The sequence below is a fragment of the Eptatretus burgeri genome, chromosome 1, assembly GCF_056783735.1.
Source record: "Eptatretus burgeri isolate ZD-2024b chromosome 1, Ebu_testis_v1, whole genome shotgun sequence".
Taxonomy (NCBI): domain Eukaryota; kingdom Metazoa; phylum Chordata; class Myxini; order Myxiniformes; family Myxinidae; genus Eptatretus; species Eptatretus burgeri.
In genome coordinates, this window is record NC_140961.1 from 32506174 (window position 1) to 32529567 (window position 23394).

General features: G+C 42.4%; 1 protein-coding gene across 6 annotated transcripts in view; it reads left to right on the forward strand.

The window, feature by feature from the left end:
- LOC147034176 (uncharacterized) overlaps positions 1-23394 on the forward strand; it is a 173792-nt gene that overhangs the window by 34964 nt on the left and 115434 nt on the right. For 2 of the 6 annotated variants that reach the window (XR_015057431.1, XM_085878189.1), the window contains exon 3: positions 15689-15795. Coding sequence is in view for 3 of the 6 variants with exons in the window: in XM_085878189.1 (XP_085734315.1) it covers positions 15689-15795 (107 nt within the window). In the remaining 3 variants the exon portion in view is untranslated. Of the gene's footprint in view, positions 1-4554; positions 4738-15688; positions 15796-17831; positions 18183-23394 lie in introns of those variants that run through there. The other 4 variants (XR_015057434.1, XM_085878179.1, XM_085878169.1 and 1 more) reach the window with 4 other exon arrangements.

The window sequence follows — 23394 nt, forward strand, 5'->3', positions numbered from 1 at the left end:
ACGGTTGAACATTTCGTTTTCATGTTGCAGATATCTCTTCCTCATGACATTATCTCAACCTGATTGGATCACGGCTGTGATTGGCTGAATTCTGTTGCTGTGACAACCACCTCGTAACTTGGCTTGCCCATGCGATATTTAAAAAAAAACCCGTTGAACATTTTGCCTTCACATTACACAGATGTATTCCTCATACCATCCAAAAGTTGAGGCACCGAGAGTGTCAGCTCCATATATATTTCGACCCAGGATTCTCTGAATTAGCTGAATGTCGAGACGTGAAGCATTGTTTATTTGTACCTCATTACGGTACGCTGGAACCTCCTCGGCAAGGACTGTACTTCAGTGGATGGTCGGTCCAATGTTTTTCCAGTGCTGACTTGAAATGGTTGATAGCACGTAGTCACATCGATAACTTATCCTGGTAGTGTATTCCATTAGTTGACACTTCTTATGAAGAAAAACATTTCGTGTGAGTTGGGATCAGCACTCAGCAATTCTGTTTCCTTGTCTTCATGACGTGCTCTCGAGTTCTCAAGCCCTCGTCCATCTCTATTAATGTTGTGAACCGTGCTGTCTGTCTGTGCGTTCGTCTGTCTCCCGTTTACTGTGGCCGCTTGCTTCCCGCACTGTGTTTGAAAACCTACCGATTTATAATGTTGCATTTTAATTTCACTTTTCTTGATGCAATGTAGTCAGTCACTTTATTGTTCCTTCCAGTAATCTTTAAAATCAACATTAACAGCTGGATTAAGGGAGATTTAATACAGAACTTCATGGAGCAACACACAATTTAAAACAGCTATCTTGCCCTCTGTTTAGACAGATCTAACCTCTGCCACCCGATGTTGCACCACCATTTCGCTGTGGGCAGTTTTAGTAGCTCAGAGCCTCGGCTCTGAAATAAACCAAGACTGCAACACAATTAACCTTTTTAAAGTACATGAAATAATTTAAATTGAGAGATCAACTTAAACTTTTCTTGGGAGATGGGTAACTTTGCTTGTAACAAATAATTTCTGGAGGCCAATTTGGTCAGATCCCTTAACGATTTTAAAGATCTGAAATAATTCAGCCCATTGTCTCTTACAGACACGTGGAGGCAACTTAAAAGCTCTCGGTCTGTCCAAATATTTTAAGTATCAAGAAGTCAGTGGACTTATGATGGAGGTATGGCCCGGACTCTCCTTTGGCTCAATACAACATAAATCCTCAAAGAAAATCTACCAGGATAAAATTTATAAACCTCTAAGTTACTTACCAGTCATCTGTGGAGAATTCCACAGATGGAATTTAGGCCTGGCCGCAGTACCTGCGATCAGGTTCTCACCATATCCACGATGATCAAGGCTGGCTGGCTTCCAGAGAAAACAAAAGGTGGCAACCGCCTCGGTGGACCTGTCGTCAGCCTATGGCACAGTCTGGCACTGAGGGCTCCTTCTCAAAGTCTTAAAAGTCTTCCGCTGTCAGAAGACAATCAGACTACTGCCGGTATTCCATGGGGCCCAGACATTCCTTTGGCTCAATACAACATAAATCCTCAAAAAAAAAAAAATCTACCAGGATAAAATTTTCAAACCTCTAAGTTATTTACCAGTCATCTGTGGAGAATTCCCCATCCAATAACACTCATTAAACTTTGGGACATCATCGTTGAACAAGAAGAATGAGAGAGAAAAATGCCTGTTTGTCATTCTTCTTCTTATTCTTTTCAGACAGCCTAACTCAAAATTGGTTTAAGCTACAAACTTGGTTTAAACACCAATCTACTGTATTTTATAGTGGGAAGGTGCAAACTGATCGAAATTTTAATAGCTTCAAAGGATATGAAAAGTACACAAAACTGCATTCCTTTGTAAAAGAATAGGAAGGAGCCAGAGTTGTGAGCGGGATTACGACTGTCAGTCAGTCAACAGACTTCACCCACAACAGCTGCAAAGCATGGGCATTGCTGAGGAAAATGGGTGCCATCCCAAGAGTTTCTCCTGATTCCATCGCATCTCATCTCCTCCAGACCTGAAAGGCACTGACCTCCAAATCACGAAGGCAGGAGGTAAAAAGGGATTACCTCCTAAACCTCCATGAAAGCCCACTGAGCAGCCACCTGTCAGCACCATATACAAAGAAAGACATTGACGCTGCAATATCGAAGCCACAGCCGCAAGATGAAGAAACGAATAAAAGCCGCAGGAGCTGATGGAATTTTCCCTGAATTCCTTGAAAACCCCAGAGAAAAGGGTCGGATCTGGTTGGCGGCCCTTTTTACTGCAGTCCATGAAACAGCGTAAATTCCTGCAGCCTGGAATAAGGCTAATGTTATAACTATCCTAAAAACTGGTAAGTCAGCAGACTTGCACTGCGACTAACACCCCATATCCCTATTATCAGTGACGGGAAAGCTGATGGAGAGGGCCCTACTGTCCCGTTTAACCCCCACCTTTGAGGCCTTCCCACCTGAAAAGAAGGGAGGCTTTAGGCCTGGCCGTAGTACCTGTGATCAGGTTCTCACCATATCCACAATGATCAAGGCTGGCTTCCAGAGGAAACAAAAGATGGCAACCGCCTTGGTTGACCTGTCATCAGCCTATGGTACAGTCTGGCACTGAGGGCTCCTTTTCAAAGTCTGAAAAGTCTTCCGCTGTCAGAAGACAATCAGACTTCTGTTGGTATTCCATGGGGACCAAAATATCAACGTCAGCCTCAACGGCAAAATCAGTCGTGTTTGAACACTAAACATTGCCTACCTGAAGGATCTGTTCAAGCCCCCGCCCTCTTTAACCTCTACGTTAGCGACTTGCCAATGATGACCTCCTACAAACTCGTCTATGCTGATGACATCACACTCATAGCGCAGGGACCCAACCTAAAACCTGTCGGTGACCATCTCACCCAAGATCTGGGTATACTGGAGGAGTATTTACACAAATGGAAGCTCTGCACAAATCCCAACAAAACAGCTGTCTGCACCCACCATCTTGACAATCGCTCAGCAAATGCAGAAGTAGATGTGACCTTCTGTGGTATGAAAATTGAAAATGTCCGCTCTCCCAAATACCTTGGGGTTCCATTTGACTGGACCCTAACCTACAAAGAACACCTGCAAAGATGCAAGGAGAAGGTCAGGGCATGGATAAACCTCATCTGGAAACTTGCCGGAACATCGTAGGGAGCTGACACTAACACGTTACGCATGGCAACTCTCATCCTCGTATTCTCAACAGCAGAGTATTGCCAGGCCAGTCTGGGCGGCAAGTGCCCATACGAAGGCCATCAACATTCAGTTAAACACCACGACGAGAACAGTGTCGAGTCGAGAACCCTCAAGCCAACATTTGCTCTACGGAGAGGATACGGCGGCCGTACGCCCTCTGAATTGACAGAAACGTGCGGCGGCCACAGAGTTTCTGCGGTGGCCTCATGGTGGCCCTACGCCGTTTGGCTATCTTTCACAGGCCGTAGGGGTCGCTGCGGAATTACAACGCGGAGTTATAACTTTTTTCATTTCTACGTTGGCCGTAGCAATTCGACAAGCCGTAGTTGTGACGTAGTTGTATTTCACGTCGACCGTACGTAGGGCGTACGGTGGGCTTGCGTTATTCGTGCGGCTGCCGTAGTCTCTTATCAATGAAAAATGAATTTTGCCCTAAAAACCGAATACATTTTAAAAAAAATCGAACACAACGAAGCGTTCATGTTTGTTCACGTGTCTCCCCCACCTGTTCGACACGCATCTTCGCCCTTTGTTCATTCAGTTCGTCGGTGGAAGTACTCGTGTCGATCGCTACTTTACCTCGTGTTTTCACCTTGATTTGTGCTGTTTTTGTTTATTAGCAGCGTCTCGCGTAGCGAACGCTGCTCATAGAGAGCTCGGCGCTGCTGCTGCTGCTGCTGCTGCTGCTGCTGCTGCTGCTGCTGCTGCTGCTGCTGCTGCTGCTGCTGCTGCTGCTGCTGCTGCTGCTGCTGCTGCTGCTGCTGCTGCTGCTGCTGCTGCTGCTGCTGCTGCTGCTGCTAATACCTTAATCTCTTGGACTCCGCTCTTGTATATACAAGATCCGGATCTCCTTAAATACTGAGCACATGTACACATCCTCACATAGACGGTGCCTTTTGAGAGCGTCTATCATGAACTTTTAAATATATTCGGACATTTGCTTTAAAGTTTCGAAAAGTTCACGTTACTATTTAAAGATTATTCCATTTATCGTATTGTATTTTCGTAAATACATTATTTATTTCGTAAATACACGATATATCGTAAATACGTAAATACATTATGACGCGTTTCGCTATTGGCTTAATCAAGGCACGTGATGAAATATCGGAAGTTGTTGTTGTTTTTAAAAAATATATATTTAATTTTTTTTTTTTTTTTTAGCCGACAAAACCTTTAGGACGCTGCTCGTGGACACATTTGTCCTTGTTTTAACTCATCTTGTGTTTTAATCAATAACATAAAAAGCAATCCGATCACGTGGTGTGACCACGGACTTCTTGTAATAACCTGGACCAGCAATGCCATCTACTCGCAGCAGTGAGACCTGAAGTTACCGGAAATGGTTCAGCGGCCATGTTGCGTTGCGACTCGCTCGTCGCGCGTAATTCAAAAAACCTGTAGATGAATGAAGAGTTTTAACTATTTTGCCAGTATTTTGAACCGGTAAACGTAAAAATGCCACAGTGCGTGGCGTTCGGATGCAATAATAAGTCTGGGAAGAGCTCCACATGCACCTTTCATCGGTAAGAATGCGATTATTGATGCTTTTTTTTCTCTTTCAATCGTCAATCTATTTTTAGAGTATTATTTTAAGAAGTTACAATTTCAACGCTAAACGCCAGTATAACAATCTAAATGATGGCAAAGTACAGTCGATAATTTGAAAGAAAATGTAAAAAAACCCGATATTATCCAGGAATACCGCCGGAAATGAGTTTTCCAGGCGTCTAGAATTCAATTTTTTCTCTCACACAGCACATCTATGAGTACTATCCAAAGATTCGTCTCCACCATGTTGTTCGAACCATGAACACTGGATTGAAAGATAAACCCATCAGGAAAAAAAATTCAGCAAACTGATCCTATTTGCACATCAATAGTTTACGAACCATTTGCATTGAAGTGTTTCTCCGAGGTTTCGACATATCTTATGTTTCAACCTACTGCGATTATAATAGTTGATCGTCATCTTCTCTCGGTCAATGCATATCAAACCAGTCTCGTTAGTGTGTAGATTATAGATCATGTTTATTAAGGTTGTCCAATGTCTGTTCAATGTTTTCATGATTGATCAATATATTATAGGCCATACAGGGTAGCTTTAAGCTACCCACTATGGCCTATAATATATTGATCAATCATGAAAACATTAATGAGACTGGTACTGGTTCAATATGCTTCAACCCACTACAGAAAGCTACCCTCTATAATATACACATATTAATAGGAGGCCATGGGTTAGTCTGTAGATTATAGATCATATTTATTAAGGTTGTCCGATGTCTGTTCAATGTTTTGATGATTGGTCAATATATTATTAATTACACTGAACAACAAACATTTTTTACTGGAGATGTGTAAAGTGATTTAGACTAATTTGGGTATGCTGATTTCAAAAATCATAACCGTTTTGCTGTATCACGTCAGGATTTTCAGTAACAGAAATATTCACATTGCCTCGAAGTCAGGATTTCAATGAAATTTACAAAAATTCATTTATTCATTTATTTCATCATGAATGTTTCAAAATTATAGAAATTACAGAAAAACTCCACTAGAATGGAATTAAAAATGCTTTAGGCAATTTGGCTTTGCGTTTGTGCTGCTCTGTGTCAGTTTCACGATGCAGGAACCAGCAGAAATCGCCCATCATGTTCGGGTTGTGCCGCCCTTGGTAACGCGTCTCCATGAGTGAAATGTCTTGGTGGAATCGCTCGCCGTGCTCGTCCGAGACTGCTCCCAAGTTGTCAGGGAAGAAGTTCAGGTGCTGGTGTAGGAAATGGATTTTCAGGGACATCCTGGAGCCAAGTTTCCTGAAGGACTCCAGCAGCTGCTGCACTATTTCTTCATAGTTGTCCGCGCGCTCGTTCCCCAAGAAGTTGTCCGTCACAGCTTTGAAGCTCCTCCACGCTGCCAGCTCTTTGGGGTTTAGAGTTGTCGGAAAAGTTTCGTCCTTCATAATCTGTCGGATTTGCGGTCCAACAAAGACACCAGCCTTGATCTTGGCCTCCGACAAGGTGTTGCCAAACTTTTCCTTGAGGTATAAAAACCCACGCCCATTCAGATCCATTGCCCGTACAAAACTTTTCATCAAGCCGAGCTTTATGTGGATTGGTGGAAGGAAAACCTTGGCTGGGTCGACAAGGGCGACATGCTTCACGTTGTGTCGACCAGGTACATGCTCTTTTCGCTCTTCCCAATCTTTCTTCGTCCAGTGATTCTTGTCGTCTCTGCTATCCCAGAGACAAAGGAAGCACATGTATTTCGTGTAGCCTGACTGCAGCCCTAACAAAAGCGCCACCACTTTCAAGTCTCCGCAGATGTGCCAGTTGAAGTCATTGTACTTGATGGAATCAAGCAGCTGCCGCATAGTCTCATAGGTCTCTGTCATGCCGAACGCGTGAGCCAGTGGGACTGATGGTTTCTCGTTGCCATTGTGGAGCAAAACAGCCTTCAAGCTGTTCTTCCCCGAGTCGATGAAGAGGCGCCAGTCTGCAGGATCGTGATCACACCCAAGTTCTTTCAACAGACCGTTGATGTCACTGCAGAATGTCATCGTGTCTTCCATCTCAAAGAACTCAGCCATGTCTCTGTGACGTGCTCTGAACAAGGATATCTTGGTGTGAGGTTCAAGTAGATTCCACTGCTGCAGCCTTCATCCAAGCAGCTCTGCCTTCGCCTTTGACAGCGAGAGATCTCTTACAAGATCATTTAAGTCTCCCTGGTTCAGAAGGTGTGATTCTTGAGTGTCGGGTTCAAAAGGTTCATCATCACCATCCTCTTCACCACTGCTTACAGCTATGTTCTGATCAGCTGGAGGTGTTGGAACGGGGTTCTCGTCATCATGAGGCACAGGTTTACGAGCAGAGACGCAGTCAGCGTACTTGATGTGACCTTTAGTCTTCTTGTTGAAGCCGGCGATGCTTGTGCAGCAGAAATAACAATCATCATGATGATTCTGCGGCTCACGCCATATCATGGGCACCGCAAATGGCATGCTCGCGCGCTTGCCCACCAACCACTGAGTCAAGGTTGTGTGACAGCTTGTGCAGCAGATGTGTGGTGCCCAGCTCTGTTCTTGGTCCCCCACCTTACACCCGAAGTAGTGAAAGTAGGCGGCCTTCATTTTCACTGCTGTAGATATACTTCGCTGTTGATCTTTTTTGGTATACCGACCACAGACATAACAGAAGTTGTCAGGATGATTGGTACAGGAACGCCTACTCATCTTTATCTGAAAGAAAGAAATATAACACAAGTTAACAACAATTGTACGAAATAGACATGTTAAAGACATATGTAAATTTCATTGAAATCCTGACTTCTAGGCAATGGGAATATTTCTCTTCCTGAAAATCCTGACGTGATACAGCAAAACGGTTATGATTTTTGAAATCAGCGTACCCAAATTAGTCTTAATCACTTTACATATCTCCAGTAAAAATTTTTTTTTGAAATTTGTTGTTCAGTGTTATAGGCCATAAGGCCTATTATTATAGGGGGTGGCTGAAAGCTACCGCCTTATGGCCTATAATAATACAAATATTATAGGCCATAGGGGGTGAGCTATACACATTACACATTACATTGATTATCATCAACACATTACACTGATTATCATCAGATCATATGACATATGATATGATAATCATTCATGAGAATTGTGACACCTCGTACTCACTCACCTTATTGATTCGTGCTGCTGAGCTTATATTAACTTGGTAGTGATATGGGCGGCGGAGACTGTTGTTAGTGAAATGAAAATCCTGTTCTTCTTATTAAGCTGTACAAAAATGTTGTTTCCAGCGAGAAATTCGGCACAGATTAATATATTCAATCTGTGAATTCGGATTGGCAACGCAACATGGCGACTTCAGTCGACCTCTGACTTCAGTCGACAGAGGCCGTTGCTGGTCCAGGTTATTATAAGAAGTCCGTGGGTGTGACGGACTGTCGGGCAAGGATTTAATTTCACAGTAAAACCGGTTGTAATTTGGAATATCCATGATTACCTCAGCCCGATGCGTTTGATGAAAGTGATTGTGGTTCTGGGGGCATCATGTTGAGCTGCCCTGGGGGCAGCGCTCGCAGACTGCGCGAGCGATCAGAACCCAGGCCGGAGTTCGAGCCTGTGTGAACCTTTGGATTGGTGATTGTACCAGTTTCCATAGAATACACCGCCACCGAAGGTCATTGACTCATCTTATTTTACCTTAAGCATGGGGAATTTCAGTTGAAAGTGTCTTGAAAGTGGGTTTTCTTGGGGTCCAGGAACAGATTAATTCACTCCATTATTTCTTATTGGGAAAATAGTTTGGGAATCGAACTTTTTGCAATCCGAACAGCCTCATGGAACGAATTCAATTCGGATTCTGGGGGCACCATGTACTGGTATGTTCCGAACTGTTATATTTTTATTTCAGTAAAAAAAAAGAACTGGTATATATACCCACTCGTTACCGTCCGTCTGGCCGCACATGTGCCTTAGGGCCCCCCTGCCGTCGCCTTGCAGGCACCTTGAGGCTACCTTGCTTCTGCCTTGAAAATTCTATGGCCGCCGCAGGGATGCCCTAAGGTCACCGTGCGACATCAAATCAAAGACCGTATGGCACCCCCACGTTTTCGGTCTCCACAATTTATAAATACGCCGTGCGGCTCCCCGAAAAATAAAAACATATGTGACTGCTACATTGTGTGACCGTGGAAATACTGCGGCCACCGTATAATTGCTTGTGGCCGTAGATTTTGGAGACCCCACGACCGCCATGGCAAATGTGACTTCGGCCTTAATGGAGCCCATCAAAGCGAAGCCAACTTGTGGAAGGCCAGCTGAGAGGCTGCCACAGCTCCCAACTCGAAAGGTACTCGGTAGAGCGCATACCTCCGCCACGTAATGCCTGATCCACGAGAACATATTGGGCCCAATACATTTTTGAAATATCATGCTATACAGTACTATATATCGTTTTTGGCCAAGCTCTCAATGGTGAAGAATCACTTTAGAAATTAAATTATTATCGTATGCAGATCCTGATTTGGATCTTCACCAAAATCGAATCAATTCGTCTTTGCAACACATCCAATGTGTCCACCAAGTTTTGTCTGAATCCGTCCACAACTTTTTGAGATATCCTGCTATATATCGGTTTTGCCCTATCTCTCAATGGTAAAGATTCACATTAAAAAAATATCAGATCCAGATTCGGATCTTCACCAAAATTGAATAAATTCTTTCTTTTCTAACACCTAATGTGTCCACCAAGGTTCGTCCGAATCCGACCACAACTTTTTGGAATATCGTGCTATATATCGTTTTTGGCCCTATCTCTCAGTGGTGAAGAATCACTTAAAAATTCAAGTAGCCGGATTCGGATCCGGCTCTTCACTAAAATCTAATCAGTTCCTCCTTGTCAAACACCCAACCTGTGCACAAAATGTTATCTGGATCCGTCCACAACTTTTTGAGATATCCTGCACACAAACAAATCGACAGACAGAAAAGGGTGAAACATAAACTCCTTCACCTTCAATGGTGGAGGTAAATATCATGCTGTATATCGTTTTTGGCCCTATCTCTCAATGGTGAAGAATTTAAAATTAAATAATTCTTTTATCCAGATCTGGATTCGGATCTTCACCAAAATCGAATGAATTTGTCCTTGCCACACACCCAACGTGTCCACAAAGTTTCGTCTGAATCTGTCCACAACGTTTTGAGATATCCTTCCACACAAACAAACAAACAGCCAAATAAACAGACAGAAAGGGGTAAAAACATAACCTCTTTCACATTCGGTGGTGGAGGTAAAAATAGGACTGTGCATCCTGAAGCTCACCTGGATCTGGAGCAGCAATCACTCAAACCACCTGCAGATCTCCTTTGACCCTGATTTTTTTTTTAATGCCGAGAACAAACTTTGGTAGATCACAGGTGATGAAGGTTGTGGTCAAGTTTCATCAAAATTGTGTGCAGTTTCAAAGAAGAGAGCAAATACCTATTTTGTGGAATTCAACTCCCACCTTCCTCAACCCTCCTCCCTCTTCCCCCATAGACCCCCTTAATGGACGCAGATTTTGATGCGGTTATTACACTTTGGAACATTTCCAGTGATGAAGGTTGTGGTCAAGCTTCATCAAAATTGTGTGTGTAGTTTCAGAGAAGAGAGAAAATACCTATTTTTTTAGAGGGGGGGGTCAAAAAATCCCAAGTCGACCCCCTTATTGAGCGCATATTTTGATGCTGTCAATAAACCTTTGTTAGGCATCACATATGAAGCTTGTGGCCAAGTTTCATCAAAATCGAGTGGTTCAAGTGATAAAATGACTGAAGTGTTTACGGACTGAGTGACTGACTCACTCAGTCACCAAAGGACACTGCTTGACCACATAAGCTCACCTGAATAAAGTCCAGGTGAGATAAAAAAAATCACACTTATTTCCCATGGGGAGCACTTTGCAGTTGCCAAGTTTCAATTTTTTCCATATTTGCTTTCTTCTCCAAAACTAGACATACAATTTTGATGAAACTTGACCACAACCTTCATCACCCGTGATTTACTAAGGTTTGTTCACAATATTAAAAAAAAATTGGGGTGTGAGGGCTCCTATGTGGGGTTGTCCTCCAAAATATGTATTTGCTTTCTTTTCCAAAACCACTTTCCAAAACTTTTCTTTGCTCGGATAATTCTTGATAGGGTTCGCCACCATCTGCTTGAGCACCAGCGTCCAGAGCAGTCAGGCTTTACACCAAAGAGGTCAACGAGTGACCGTATCCTTGCACTTCGTGTCCTCACTGAACGCAGACGAGAGTTTCGGCAGGGGCTGCTTGCAGCCTATGTTGATCTCTGTAAAGCGTTCGATTCAGTGAATCGGGATGTCCTCTGGAGGATTCTTGGTCTTCGTGGGGTGCCACCGAAACTGATCGATCTGATGTCTGAACTCTACTCTGGTACTGAGAGTGCTGTGAAGTGTGGTGGTACCGCCTCTGACTTATTTCCAGTTGTTACTGGAGTTCGTCAGGGATGTGTACTTGCCCCCACACTTTTCAGCACTTGTATGGACTGGATTTTTGGGAGGATGTCGGAGAGATCAAGTTGCGGTGCATCGTTTGGCAATGTCAAGATCTCGGACCTTGATTTTGCAGATGATGCAGTCATCTTTGCGGAGACTTTAGACATCCTCTTGGGGGCCCTCGAGGTGCTGAATGAGGAGTCGGAGCCGTTGGGATTACGGATTTCTTGGGTCAAAACAAAGATCCAGGCTTTCGGTGACATCTTGGATGCTGCTGTCCTGTCTGTGTCTGTTTGTGGTGAGGATGTTGAGGTCGTGGATAGATTCACTTACCTTGGCAGTGATATTCATGTCTCCGCAGGTTGTGAGCCGGAGGTCAATAGACGTCTGGGTCGGGCCTGGGGAGTCATGGATTCACTGGATCATGGGGTGTGGCGCTGCCGGTACCTGTGCGGGAGGACGAAAGTCCGAGTCTTCAGGTCCTTGGTACTTCCAGTCTTGCTCTATGGGTGCGAGACTTGGACTTTGACCAAGGATCTGAGACGGAGACTTAATTCCTTTGGTACCAGGTCTCTTCGGAGAATCCTTGGCTATCGCTGGTCGGATTTTGTGTCCAACGAGCGGTTGCTGAGAGAGACTCGGATGAGATTTGTTACCTGCATAGTCCGTGAGCGTCAGCTGCGGCTGTATGGACATGTGGCTCGTTTTCCTGACGCTGATCCTGCTCACCAGATTCTCTCAGCGAGGGAGTCTCATGAGTGGAGGAGGCCAGTGGGCCGACCACGTGCCTCATGGTTGCAGCAGGTTGACCATCATCTCAAGGAGATGGGGATGGGCCTGGCATCTGCCTGGGGGATGGCCAGACGGAGGCCCCTGGAGTACCGGCGGAAAGTGGACGCAGCGACGCGCTGTTCTGGCACATGCTCCCATACCCCCTGACCAAAACCACACACACACAATTTCAATGAAACTTAACCACAACCTTTATCAACTGTGATATAACAAAGTTTGCTCATGGCATAAAAAAAAATCCATAGGTATTTACTTTCTTCTCCTTTCAATATTTTGTGGGTCATCCATGCCTACCAGTGGTTCCTTGGTTATCTTATCCAGCCACTACAAGGTGAGCGCCCAGGGGTATTGCCCCTATGTTTTTTTTGTTTGCTTGGGAGCAGGATATTTCAAAACGTTGTCAATAGATTCAGCTGAAACTTGGTGAACAGCTTGGGTCTGTGAGAAGGACGAATTGATTAGATTTTGGTTAATATCTGAAAACTGGAATTTTAAAAGTGATTCTTCATCATTGAGAGATGCAGCCAAAAACAATATATAGCACAATATCTCAAAACGTTGTGGATGGATAATGACAAAACTTTGTGGATGAGTTGTGAAAGTAACTAGAACAAACCGATTCGATTTTGCCTCAGGTACGGATGCAGATCTGGCCTCTCATTGGGATACAAAACGTAAACTGCTCAGCTTGACAGAAGTATGCACTCTACCAAGTGCCGGTCTAGTTTTATTTGTTACCATCCAGTCCTAAGAGGTGAACATGATGGGTGAGCTTGAATAAAGAGGTCAGGTACTATGATCTGCCTGTCTTTTACTTCCTTGATCTGCTCTTCGACATCTGACTCTCCCAAGTTCCTTCAAGATGCATGCATTCTTCCATAAACCCCTTCCTGGTTATGTGCCGAATCCAAGCTTTCCACCTGCCTCCACTCTTTTGTTCATCTTTTCTCCCATTTGTGGAACTGCCTTCCTGAAACTGTTCATCTCACTCCTCCATCTTGGGCTTTGAGCAAGCAGTGCACTTCTATTTCCTGTTAACCCCCCATCCCTACTCACAATCTTTTCTAACCCCACAACCCCACCATTCTTACTTGCAGATTACTGTTTCCTCCTTTAGACCCCAACTTCCCCCCCCCCAATATTTTCCCGTTTGTTGATTCCCTTATTGCTATGTCTAACTGTGAACCCACTGCCGACTGTCAGTTCGTTGCCTGTTTCCCTCTGCCATCTCGCTTTTCCATTAGGATAGATTTTGTATACAAAAGGTCATTCACACATGGCTAAACCTCAATATACTGCACTCCATATCCCTCAAAGCTCCTGAAATATCACAATAGCATAGAAATATTAATAGCATAATCCGACCATATAACTTATTTTTTATTATCCAGATACAATGATTAATTGGTTACTTTTGACTCCAGCAAAGGGACCACTTGATTGCTTTAATAACATAAACATTTGCTTCATGAATCGTCTCTTTGTCTCTCTCTTGAAGTCTCATGGCAAGGATGGTGCTGGGTAGTTTGTCAATGTCTTCCCAGCAGGAATTTAGAATTTGACAGGGATGCCATTGATAACTAGTCAGCTCTGTTTAAAGACACCCTGCAATTTTTTACGCCCACCAGCTAATGCATGCTAACAGACAGGTCCCCAGCTTAACGTCCATTCAAGCTCATTGATGCAACACCCTGCCTGCGAATCATCAATTTGACGGCTTTATTGTCAAGTTGAAAATGAAACCCAGACCAGATAGCTACCACTATTTCTGTGCCATCTTGTCTCTTCATTAATACAGGTATCTTAAAATCTCTCCATTGATGGGTTTGTCTATGATGTAGACTTTATAAAGCTTTCCCATGAGCTATTACCCATGCACATAGCGCAAAGTGGGGTTAAGCAATTGGTTAACTCTGTCTGTCTGTCTGTCCGACAGGTGTCGGTCGATGATCGAGGAACTACTTAATTTAAATTTAATTTTAAATCTTGAACATTGTTGAACATGAATTGGAACATGCATTGGAATACGAACCTGCAATTGAGCAGGACTTTGACTCTGAATTTGGAAAATTGTACAGAATGTCATCCGATGTGCTCAAGTGCGGTCAAACAAAAATAAAAAATAATTCCAAACAGGAAACTTACTGTTTTTGGAATGTCATAAAGGACACAAACAACAGTCACAAATAACTAATTTAACATGTTAATTCAGGTGGTATAAAAGAAGATGCATCAATGGCGGTAAACTTCTGAATAAAAGGCTTGTTTGTTTTCTACAGCCCTTAAAATTCTTATTTTATTTCAATGTAATGATATATTTGAACACTGGAGAACATAAATCACCTTGTTTGCACTTCCAAATACCCTCAGTTTAGCAGTACTTCGAAAAAAATTTATGCCGTCTTGACGAATCAGATTTTCCACGTGCTCTGAGGGCAGAATCACAGCGAGATTCAAACAAAAATGTCGGCATCTAGCGATGCAACCACAGAGCATAGCATAGAAAGCACATAGCACATAGAAAGCACAGAGCACATAGCTTCATCCAAAATATGTTTGTTTAAGTGTATTTTTTTTCTCAAAGATCATTCCAAAATTGTCAGTTTCTCCGAGAAGAGTTGGCAGAAGGTTCAGGTCTAGACTGTTCTGTTTGACCCATCAGCACCGTATGTTTTCCCTCACGGTTGCTATTCAAAGTTCACGAACAAGGTTAATACAGATCGTGCTCAGAAACACAAATCAAGAGTTGAAAAGACCCTTCCCATGTCCTTTTTCTCAATATTGTGTGGGATAATGTGTGCTATGAACTCTATTTTTTATTCTTTCCTTGTTTTTTTGTTTTTTTACAATGATCTTCGGCTTTTAGAGGAGTTTGTACCCAAATCATGTTTCCTAATATCCTAGTCCAACATCATTGTACTTTTGCTTGAATGACAAGAACAGTAGTAGACAACAGAGGATATAGAATTTAAACCTGGGACCCCTAAAATCCTGAGCTTTGTGCTCAGATTGGAGCACCAAGCAGGCAAACTATTTTTTTTTTAATCAAAGAAGCAGGACTTGTAACATTTGGTGAATCCATGCTTTCTTTAATAACACAAAATAATATTGCTTCCATTTTCTTTGGTTATATGCTTCACACATACATCGATAGTAATGCTGATTTTATACCTTTTATTACAACTTACACATATATTTATAGACACTAATAAAGATATCAAATCTGTCTTAAAACTTCCTTTATTATGGGGTTATGTTTGGGGTATTATGGTGGCCTCGTGGTGAGGACACGGAGAAGCAATCTCAGAGAGTTTGCATGTTCCTATCCAATCTCAGAGGCTTAATTAAGTACAAGAGCTAATTGCTGTAACCTTGACAATCAAAAACAATAATTTAAAAACCAAACACTATGTTTGAGCTGGCTATATGGATAGAGTAGTTAAAGACTTTTTTTCCCCCTCTGATTGGCTTTTGAGAGTTTGATAACCATGGCTACTCACTCTCACCAACTATATATTGGCAAATGTGGAGAGGATGCCAAACACATTTGGACATGAGTTGCGGCGAGAGGCCTTCGTTCTGCAGTGGACTAAAATAGGCTAGTTTCTAGTTTTTATGGTTTCACTATGTTTTATTGTTTTTAACCTTTAATTCCTTTACGGGGTTCTGCAGGATCTGCTGTGATGTTACAGCAAATAAAAACATTTCAATTTCTCGAGCCCGGAGTCAGGATATTCGGGTTCATTGCCAGAGTGAAAAGACAAGCAAGAGAAAAAAGGGTAGGTTTCTTTTTTTAGCATTGAATCCCTCCTTCCCCCCCCCTTCCATCCTATGCTTTTGTTGTACTGTGCCCTCCCAATCTAATCCCCTTGTGCTCATCTTAATTTTGAGAGAATTGCAATTTAAATGCCTTTAATGGTGCCAATGATTTTGACCCATTCACAACCCCACCCCTCTCCCCCCACCAACCCCTCACACCCGACACAAACAATATCTTCTCCCACAAACCCCATAACAAACAATATCTTCTAATTTCTACCTTGTCAACATCAGCGAGGATCCTGGAATATGAATCACATTAATGAATATTAAACTCGAATGGGATGAAATTAACATTTGTGCGAAGAATACATTGTTGTGCATATTCTGATCATGCGTCCACATATTGTTTGCAGGATTCTTTTAACATTGATTATTATTTATGATGATGCCACTGAATGAACAGCAAACTAAATGATCAGACATTTCAGCAAATTAATTTTGCAATAAACCATCATTACCCAATACCCATTCATTATTAGTAATTACCCTCGCCGAAGGAGAAGGGATTGCATTTGGGCCCGTTTGTGTTTGTCCGTCCTCACAGAACTTTCATGTTTTTCTCTGCAACAGCTTGTCGGATTGAGATGAAATTTTCAACATTGGTGCGACTTCTCATGTAGCAGGTTGTGATGATAAATATGATGTCATAGGTCACGTGGTGTGGCAGCCATATTGGAAAACAGAAAACTTTGGACCTCTGTATCTTTGAAACCACACAAAGAAAAATTTTGAGCTTGGCACATAGCAAGTACTCCTCATGGAGAATGAGTGGTATTTTTTAGGACATCATGGGTGCCTTCGTTATGACGTCATAACTGCATATGTAGAATGCTACATCCAATCAGTATGAAAAATTTTGAGGGTCATCTCAGGACAAAATTGTCGACAATAATTTTTTTGCTGACATAATCGATCACGTGATTCAGCAGCCATATATATATATTTTTTTAATCTCCAAAAATCTCTGAAATGTAGAAAAGGTTCATACATATGATGTCATAGGTCACATAGTTTGGCAGCCATATTGGATTTACCCGAAAACATATAAAAATCTTCTTCTCCTGAACAGCTGGACAGATTGAGTGGAAACCACAGAAATGTTCCCCATGCCTTGTGGATACCAGGGTGTTGATGAATAATTGATATGTCACCTGATTTGGCAGCCATATTGGATTGAAGGAAAATATAAAATATTGTTTTCTCTGGAACCACTTAATCAATCAAAGTGAAATGTCACAATTGTGATTTAGCCATAATGGGGAATACATGTTTTAAACGTCAACTTGATTGGACACATGGTCTTGCAGCCAGAATTATTTAATATTTTGAACTGGGTTCTTTCTTTTTTTTTCTTCTTTTTTTTGAAAATGCTCACTGTGCCTGGATGGGTTTGAGGGTAGAGGAGTAGTAGCTGAAATGTGAATCCTATCCAGGTTCCTCCTGATGACTTCATCTTTTCTTTTTGCTTGTTCATCTTGGGGAATCTCGGGTTCCTTCGGTGTTGGGTGTCCATGTTCCTTCAGTGTCCATGTTTGGGTTCCTTCTGATTACTCTAATGCAGGACTGTACCTATTTGGTCTTCCATTTGATTTGAAATTAATTTATTTTCATTCCATTCTAAATTCAATTGAATAATGCATCGTAATAACAAAAAAATGTCATGGGTCAGCGTTAGGTGTCTGATCAAAGTGGGGTTGCATCAAAGCGAGATGTCTTGGTATCTGGTCATCACTGCCAGCAGTTATAAAGTGGCAGTTATAATTATGTCTTGTTAATTACATAACACACCAGTACGCAAATGCCACACAAAATACACCACACAAAACAAGTCCTGCCGTGGGTCTACAATGTATGATTGCTCTTTTACTTGTTTTATCATGCATCCAGTACCAATGCTGCCCCTAAATGTCATGTTTGTACAGATTATTTACTTTGCTTAGTTTTAGGGATGATATCATCAAAAATAGATGTAATTTACAAAACAATTTGGTAGGTGCTCAAGAGACATTGCACAATAACCACGCACAAGTCGAGCCGTTGGCATTGCATCCCAAGGCAAGGTCACAGTATCGGGTTGCTGGTGAGTTACTCTGTTTCCCTTTAATGATTCTTATAGGCACAATATGGCATGACAGAGCACAGCTTGGCTCTTCCATTCCTAGTCTCACCAGAGTTGAAGAACGTTCTACTTCCACAGAGTACACAAACACATTCTATCAGAAGCATGTTCGTTCTTAATATTTGTGTGAAAGAGGAAAAATAATGTCTTTCCTTCTTATATTATGTTGTGTCAGCATTTATTAGACTATGATATGCCTACCATGCAGTACTTGTAGAGAAAGAATGCATTAAATCAAGGATAAGATGTTTTCTTCCATTGCTGATCATTATTCCTCTGGTGAACAGATTATCAGTGATGAGGTGTGGAATTAAACAGCCCAACCTTTCTTCATGACAAAGTAAATGGCAGATATTTCGGGTACCTTTCTCTCTTGCAGAGGGTTTTTTTTTCAGCCAAATGGATGACATTGCTGATATGATGGCTCACTCATTTGATGACCAGAATTGTAATGGTTTAGAAATTCATACCATGGTGAACATGAAAATAAATGAGTTATGCAGAAGAGATGCTGAGGAAGGAAGAATGAAGATCACTGAAACACTGAGCAGAAAAAACATTTCAGCAAAATGGGTGCCTGGAATGCCAACTGCTAATCGGGGGTGGGGGGGGGTGAGGGGCGAGGGAGAGAGATCTGGACTTTATATTTTCAGGTAACTTTGCAATTCTTGGGATGAGTCGTGGATTCACTCACTCAGACCAAACAGTACAGAGCATGCAGTGGAAGCACACTCATTCTCTGCCTTACTGGATGTTGAAGAAGCCATTGCCTGGAAAAGTCAGGCCACTGTTTTCTGGAAGTGTGAAGGAGTGATCATGACTGAATTCCTCCCAAAAGACGAGACCATCAATTGGGAGTTCTATGCTGATGAACTACGATGGTTGCGAGACGTCATCAAGAACAAATACCGTGAAAAGTTAAGTTGAATCCAGATGACCAACCAGATTTAGTTAGGTTGAGTTAACTCTCCAACAATAGCCAGAAATATAAGCTATGACAAGAAAATGGTGAAATAAGCCAACAGGGCCTGAGGAAGAACAGGACAGGTAAGGTGGAAAGTTATCATTAAGAAGGGATGATGTGTCAGTTGCAGAAATCCATCACGGAAAATGTACATGTTGTTTCAGACTGGGTGTCAGCTCTATGTTCCATCACAATCCCACAACAAAAGTAGAATGTCAAAATATATCGTGGTGCTAAACCAGAAGAGGATTGTTGTGTCATATTGTGGCATTGTAATGTGGTGTCATTCTGCATTGTTCTTCTTCATTCTTCTTCTTCATGCATCATAGCCCCACAACAAAAGTAAAATGTCAAAATATGGCGTGATAGTAATCCATAAGAGGATTCCGGTGTCATATTGTGGCATCGTAATGTGGTGTCATTCATACCTTGTTCGGTTGTTATTTTGAGATTTCATCCCACTATGTTTTTACATTTAAAAAAAGTTTATTTTCTTGTGTGTACATATATATATATATATATATATATATATATATATATATATATATATATATATATATATATATATATATATATATATATATTTCGGCCTGTATATCTGTGTGTGTTTGACTTGTATGCACTCTTAAACCGCTGGACAAAATGAGTGGTTTGTGGTTATACTTGGGTATAACCGGGAAGGTTTTAGGTGTTAAATTATTTTGGTGGTGTATGCCAAGGGAGATAAGGGAGACAGAGCAATGATGTATAACATCTCCAGAAGTACCCTCCTCCCCCCCCCCCCCAAAAAAAAAATCTCCAGACAGCTAACCACAGACAGAACAGGAGGAGGCAATAAAAAAAACAAGGAAATATACTCACTTCAGAGAGGGAGCATTTGGAAAGTTTGGGAGAACACTTCAAGGAGGTTATGAATAGAGTGAATAATGACAGACAAGATGAGTTCGAAGAACAGACAGGAAGGTATGTACCAATTTATATGGGACCAATCAAATTGTCTGAAGTTTGAGATTCTACCAAGTGTCTGCAGAACCGGAAGGCACCATTGGCAGATAACATAGGCTATATGCAGATCTGTACAAATGCAGTGCAGGAGTATTGGGTCGCCGAAATAAGTGACCCTTATTGTTGGGTCGCCAAAATAGGTGACCCTTATTGTCAGTAATTCTATCTGTTTGTTTGGATGTTTGTTCGTTTGTCATCAGCATAATTGGTAGTAAACGTGGGCGAATTTTGACCAAACTCGGGTGGTAGGTACATCTTATGACCTCGTGCTTTGGAAATTGTGATGGTTGCTAGGGACGCTTTGGTTCCCGAGCAACAACCGAAAAACCTTCAAAATCGGTACCGTTCACGCAAAATCAATTCCGAAAGCCATTATCCCACGTAGGGTTATGAAATTTGGCACGAATGATCTACAGGTGATGCTCTATCAAATATATTCCGGTTTTTGTGATATATGGAATACTTTACCCGCAGCCCCCCCTGAAATTAGGGTATGCGCGAAAATTGGCGAAAATTGAAGGCCCCCTAGCGACCAGGTGAGTGCATCGATACGAATGAAACTTTGCAGGTTCATGGTACTCAATGACTACTACAACTTTGCCTCAGGATATATTGACCGATTTCGCTTAGGTCAGGGGTCAAAGGTCAATTAGTGCAAAAATCGATAATATGCGAGAGCTGGAAGTGCCTTCGCGCCAAATACTACTCCTCCTAGGGTTATGGTCGGATGCTCATGAAAATTCACACTAATCGTCTGTAATACATTGTGCATAAATTAGAGCCGGATTTTCGATTTCGATCTTTGTTCACCCATAGGACCCCCTCGAACTTTGGGGATTTCCGATTTCAAACCGCATTTGTGGTACTTTTCATTCAAATGGATAACGAATAGTTATCAGTAGATGGAACTGGATGAGATTTGATATGCATAATCTTAAGGTGATTCCCTATCCGTTGTATGACATCCATTTTGCTCTATATCTTATAGTTTCCATGCTCGGCAACCCATCGCCGCCTACTGGCTTGTCAATATATCCTCTACATAGTTTAATAAACGAGATATGGAAGAAAGAAAAAAATCCCCAGCAAGAGAAACATCATTTAATAATCCATCTACACGAAAGGGGATGTAACAGAATGTGGGAACTGGAGAGGAGTGACCCTGCTGTGCATTGCCAGCAAAGTGCTTCACAAGATAATACTGAACAGAATGCTAAAGGTTGTTCACATGACAGTACCAGGAGAAAGGAACAAGCTGCGTTCAGGAGGAGCATGGGATGTAGGGATCAGATCTTCACACAAAGAACAATAGTAGAAGAATGCAATGAATGGAATGTAAGCCATTACCTATCATTCCTTGACTTTGAAAAGGCATTCAGCAGTGTGAATAGAGAGGTAATTTGGAAGATACTGAGACTGTATGGAGTAAAAGAGAAATGTATATGGATGAGAAAGAGTACCAACTATGGATACAATTGCAGTGTTTTTATTAACACTATGTTGTCATCCAAATTTAAATATACCACAGGGGTCAGACAAGGTTGCATGTTGTCTCCTTTTCTGTTTTGAGTGGTGTTGGACTGGGTGTTGTGGAAAATAACTGAGCAGAGAATGAACGGGATACCTTGGAGGAACCATTTCGAACAGCTCGAGGAACTTTGAATTTCAGCTGACATCTTCTTGATGTCACAGTCCTTAAATAGCATGTATAAAGATTAAAATGGCCAAAACAGAGAGCATGAGCATACATACCCCACACACACACACACACACACACACACACACACACACACACACACACACACACACACACACACACACACACACACACACACACACACACACACACACACACACACACACACACACACACACACTACCAACATCATGTACAACAATTCACCAATTAGGTTGACAAGTTTACATATCTGGGGTCCATGGTTACTATAACAGGAGGGGTCGATGCAGATGTACTACAGTGGATCCAAAAGGCAAGGTGTGTATTCATGAGACTCAAGGAAATTTGGCAGTCAAAGAAGCATAACACCAAAACTAAGCTGAGGATCGTTGACAGCAATGTGAAGTCGGTCCTCGTATATTAGATGTGAATCTTGGAAAATCACCAAAGAAATTGCATGCACATTGGAGTCTTTCTTCTACAGCAGTCGTAAGAAAATCTTGAAAATCATCTGGCTCGACGTGACTTGTAAGAAATTGGTTGAAAGGCTAACAGGGAGGGAAAACATCAGAGAAGATATCAAAATTAGGAAGTGGAGATGGATTGGTCATGTGTTATGCATAGAATATCAATATATTCTGAAAAGAACAAAATGCTGGGCACCTGATGGGAAGAGAAGTGTTGCACAGCCAAGAAAGATCTGGCAACCTACCGTCGAGAAGGAAATGAAAGAAATGACGGTCACCTGGAATAAAATCGGAACATGGGCACAACACCGATGAAAGTGGCCAAAGTTCATAAGAAGCTCCATATGTCAGGTGGCATGATTGAATAATAAGCAAGTATGTCAAGGGGGTTCAGTCCACGGACCAAGACACCCTGTCATCGGCTTCAACATTCCCATTTCCACGTGAGAGAAAAATCATCCATATGCTAAAAAAGGATCCTACATTGAAAGGATTATTGCAATTCTGGTCGAGATAATAAGCCAAGGAAGATGGAGTGCAGTGAGTTGTTAGAACAAACTGTCATTCTATTGATAGATTGGAAACTGACAAAGAACCAAAATGGAGTTGCTATACCAAGTTGTGAATGATCTGACTGAGGGTGAAGTCAAACAACTTTTACTTCCCCAGACATTGCATAACAGGAGCACTACTCAACTCCACTCATTTGTTTCTCTTTTTCCCCACCTGTGGAATCACCTTCCACATCCACTTCAATCTCATCCATCCCTCCAGGTCACGAGAGGTCAGGTATGGGAGCATGGGCCAGAGCAGCGCGTCGCTGTGTCCATTTTCCGCCGGTACTCCAAGGGACTCTGTTTGGCCATCCCCCAGGCAGATGCCTGGCCCATCCCCATCTCCTTGAGATGCCGATCAACCTGCTGCAACCACGAGGCACGTGATCAGCCCATTGGCCTCCTCCACTCACGAGACTCTCTCGCCGAGAGCAACTGATGAGCAGGATCAGCATCAGGAAAACGAGCCACATGTCCATACAGCCCCAGCTGACACTCATGGACTATGCAGGTAACAAATCTCATTTGACTCTCTTTCAGCAACCGCTCGTTGGACACAAAGTCCGACCAGCGATAGCCAAGGAGTCTCCGAAGGGACCTGGTACCAAAGAAATTAAGTCTCTATCTCAGATCCTTGGTCAGAGTCCAAGTCTCGCATCCATAGAGCAAGGCTGGAAGCACCAAGGACCTGAAGACTCGGACTTTCATCCTCCCGCACAGGTACCGGCAGCGCCACACCACATTATTCGGTGAATGCATGACTCACCAG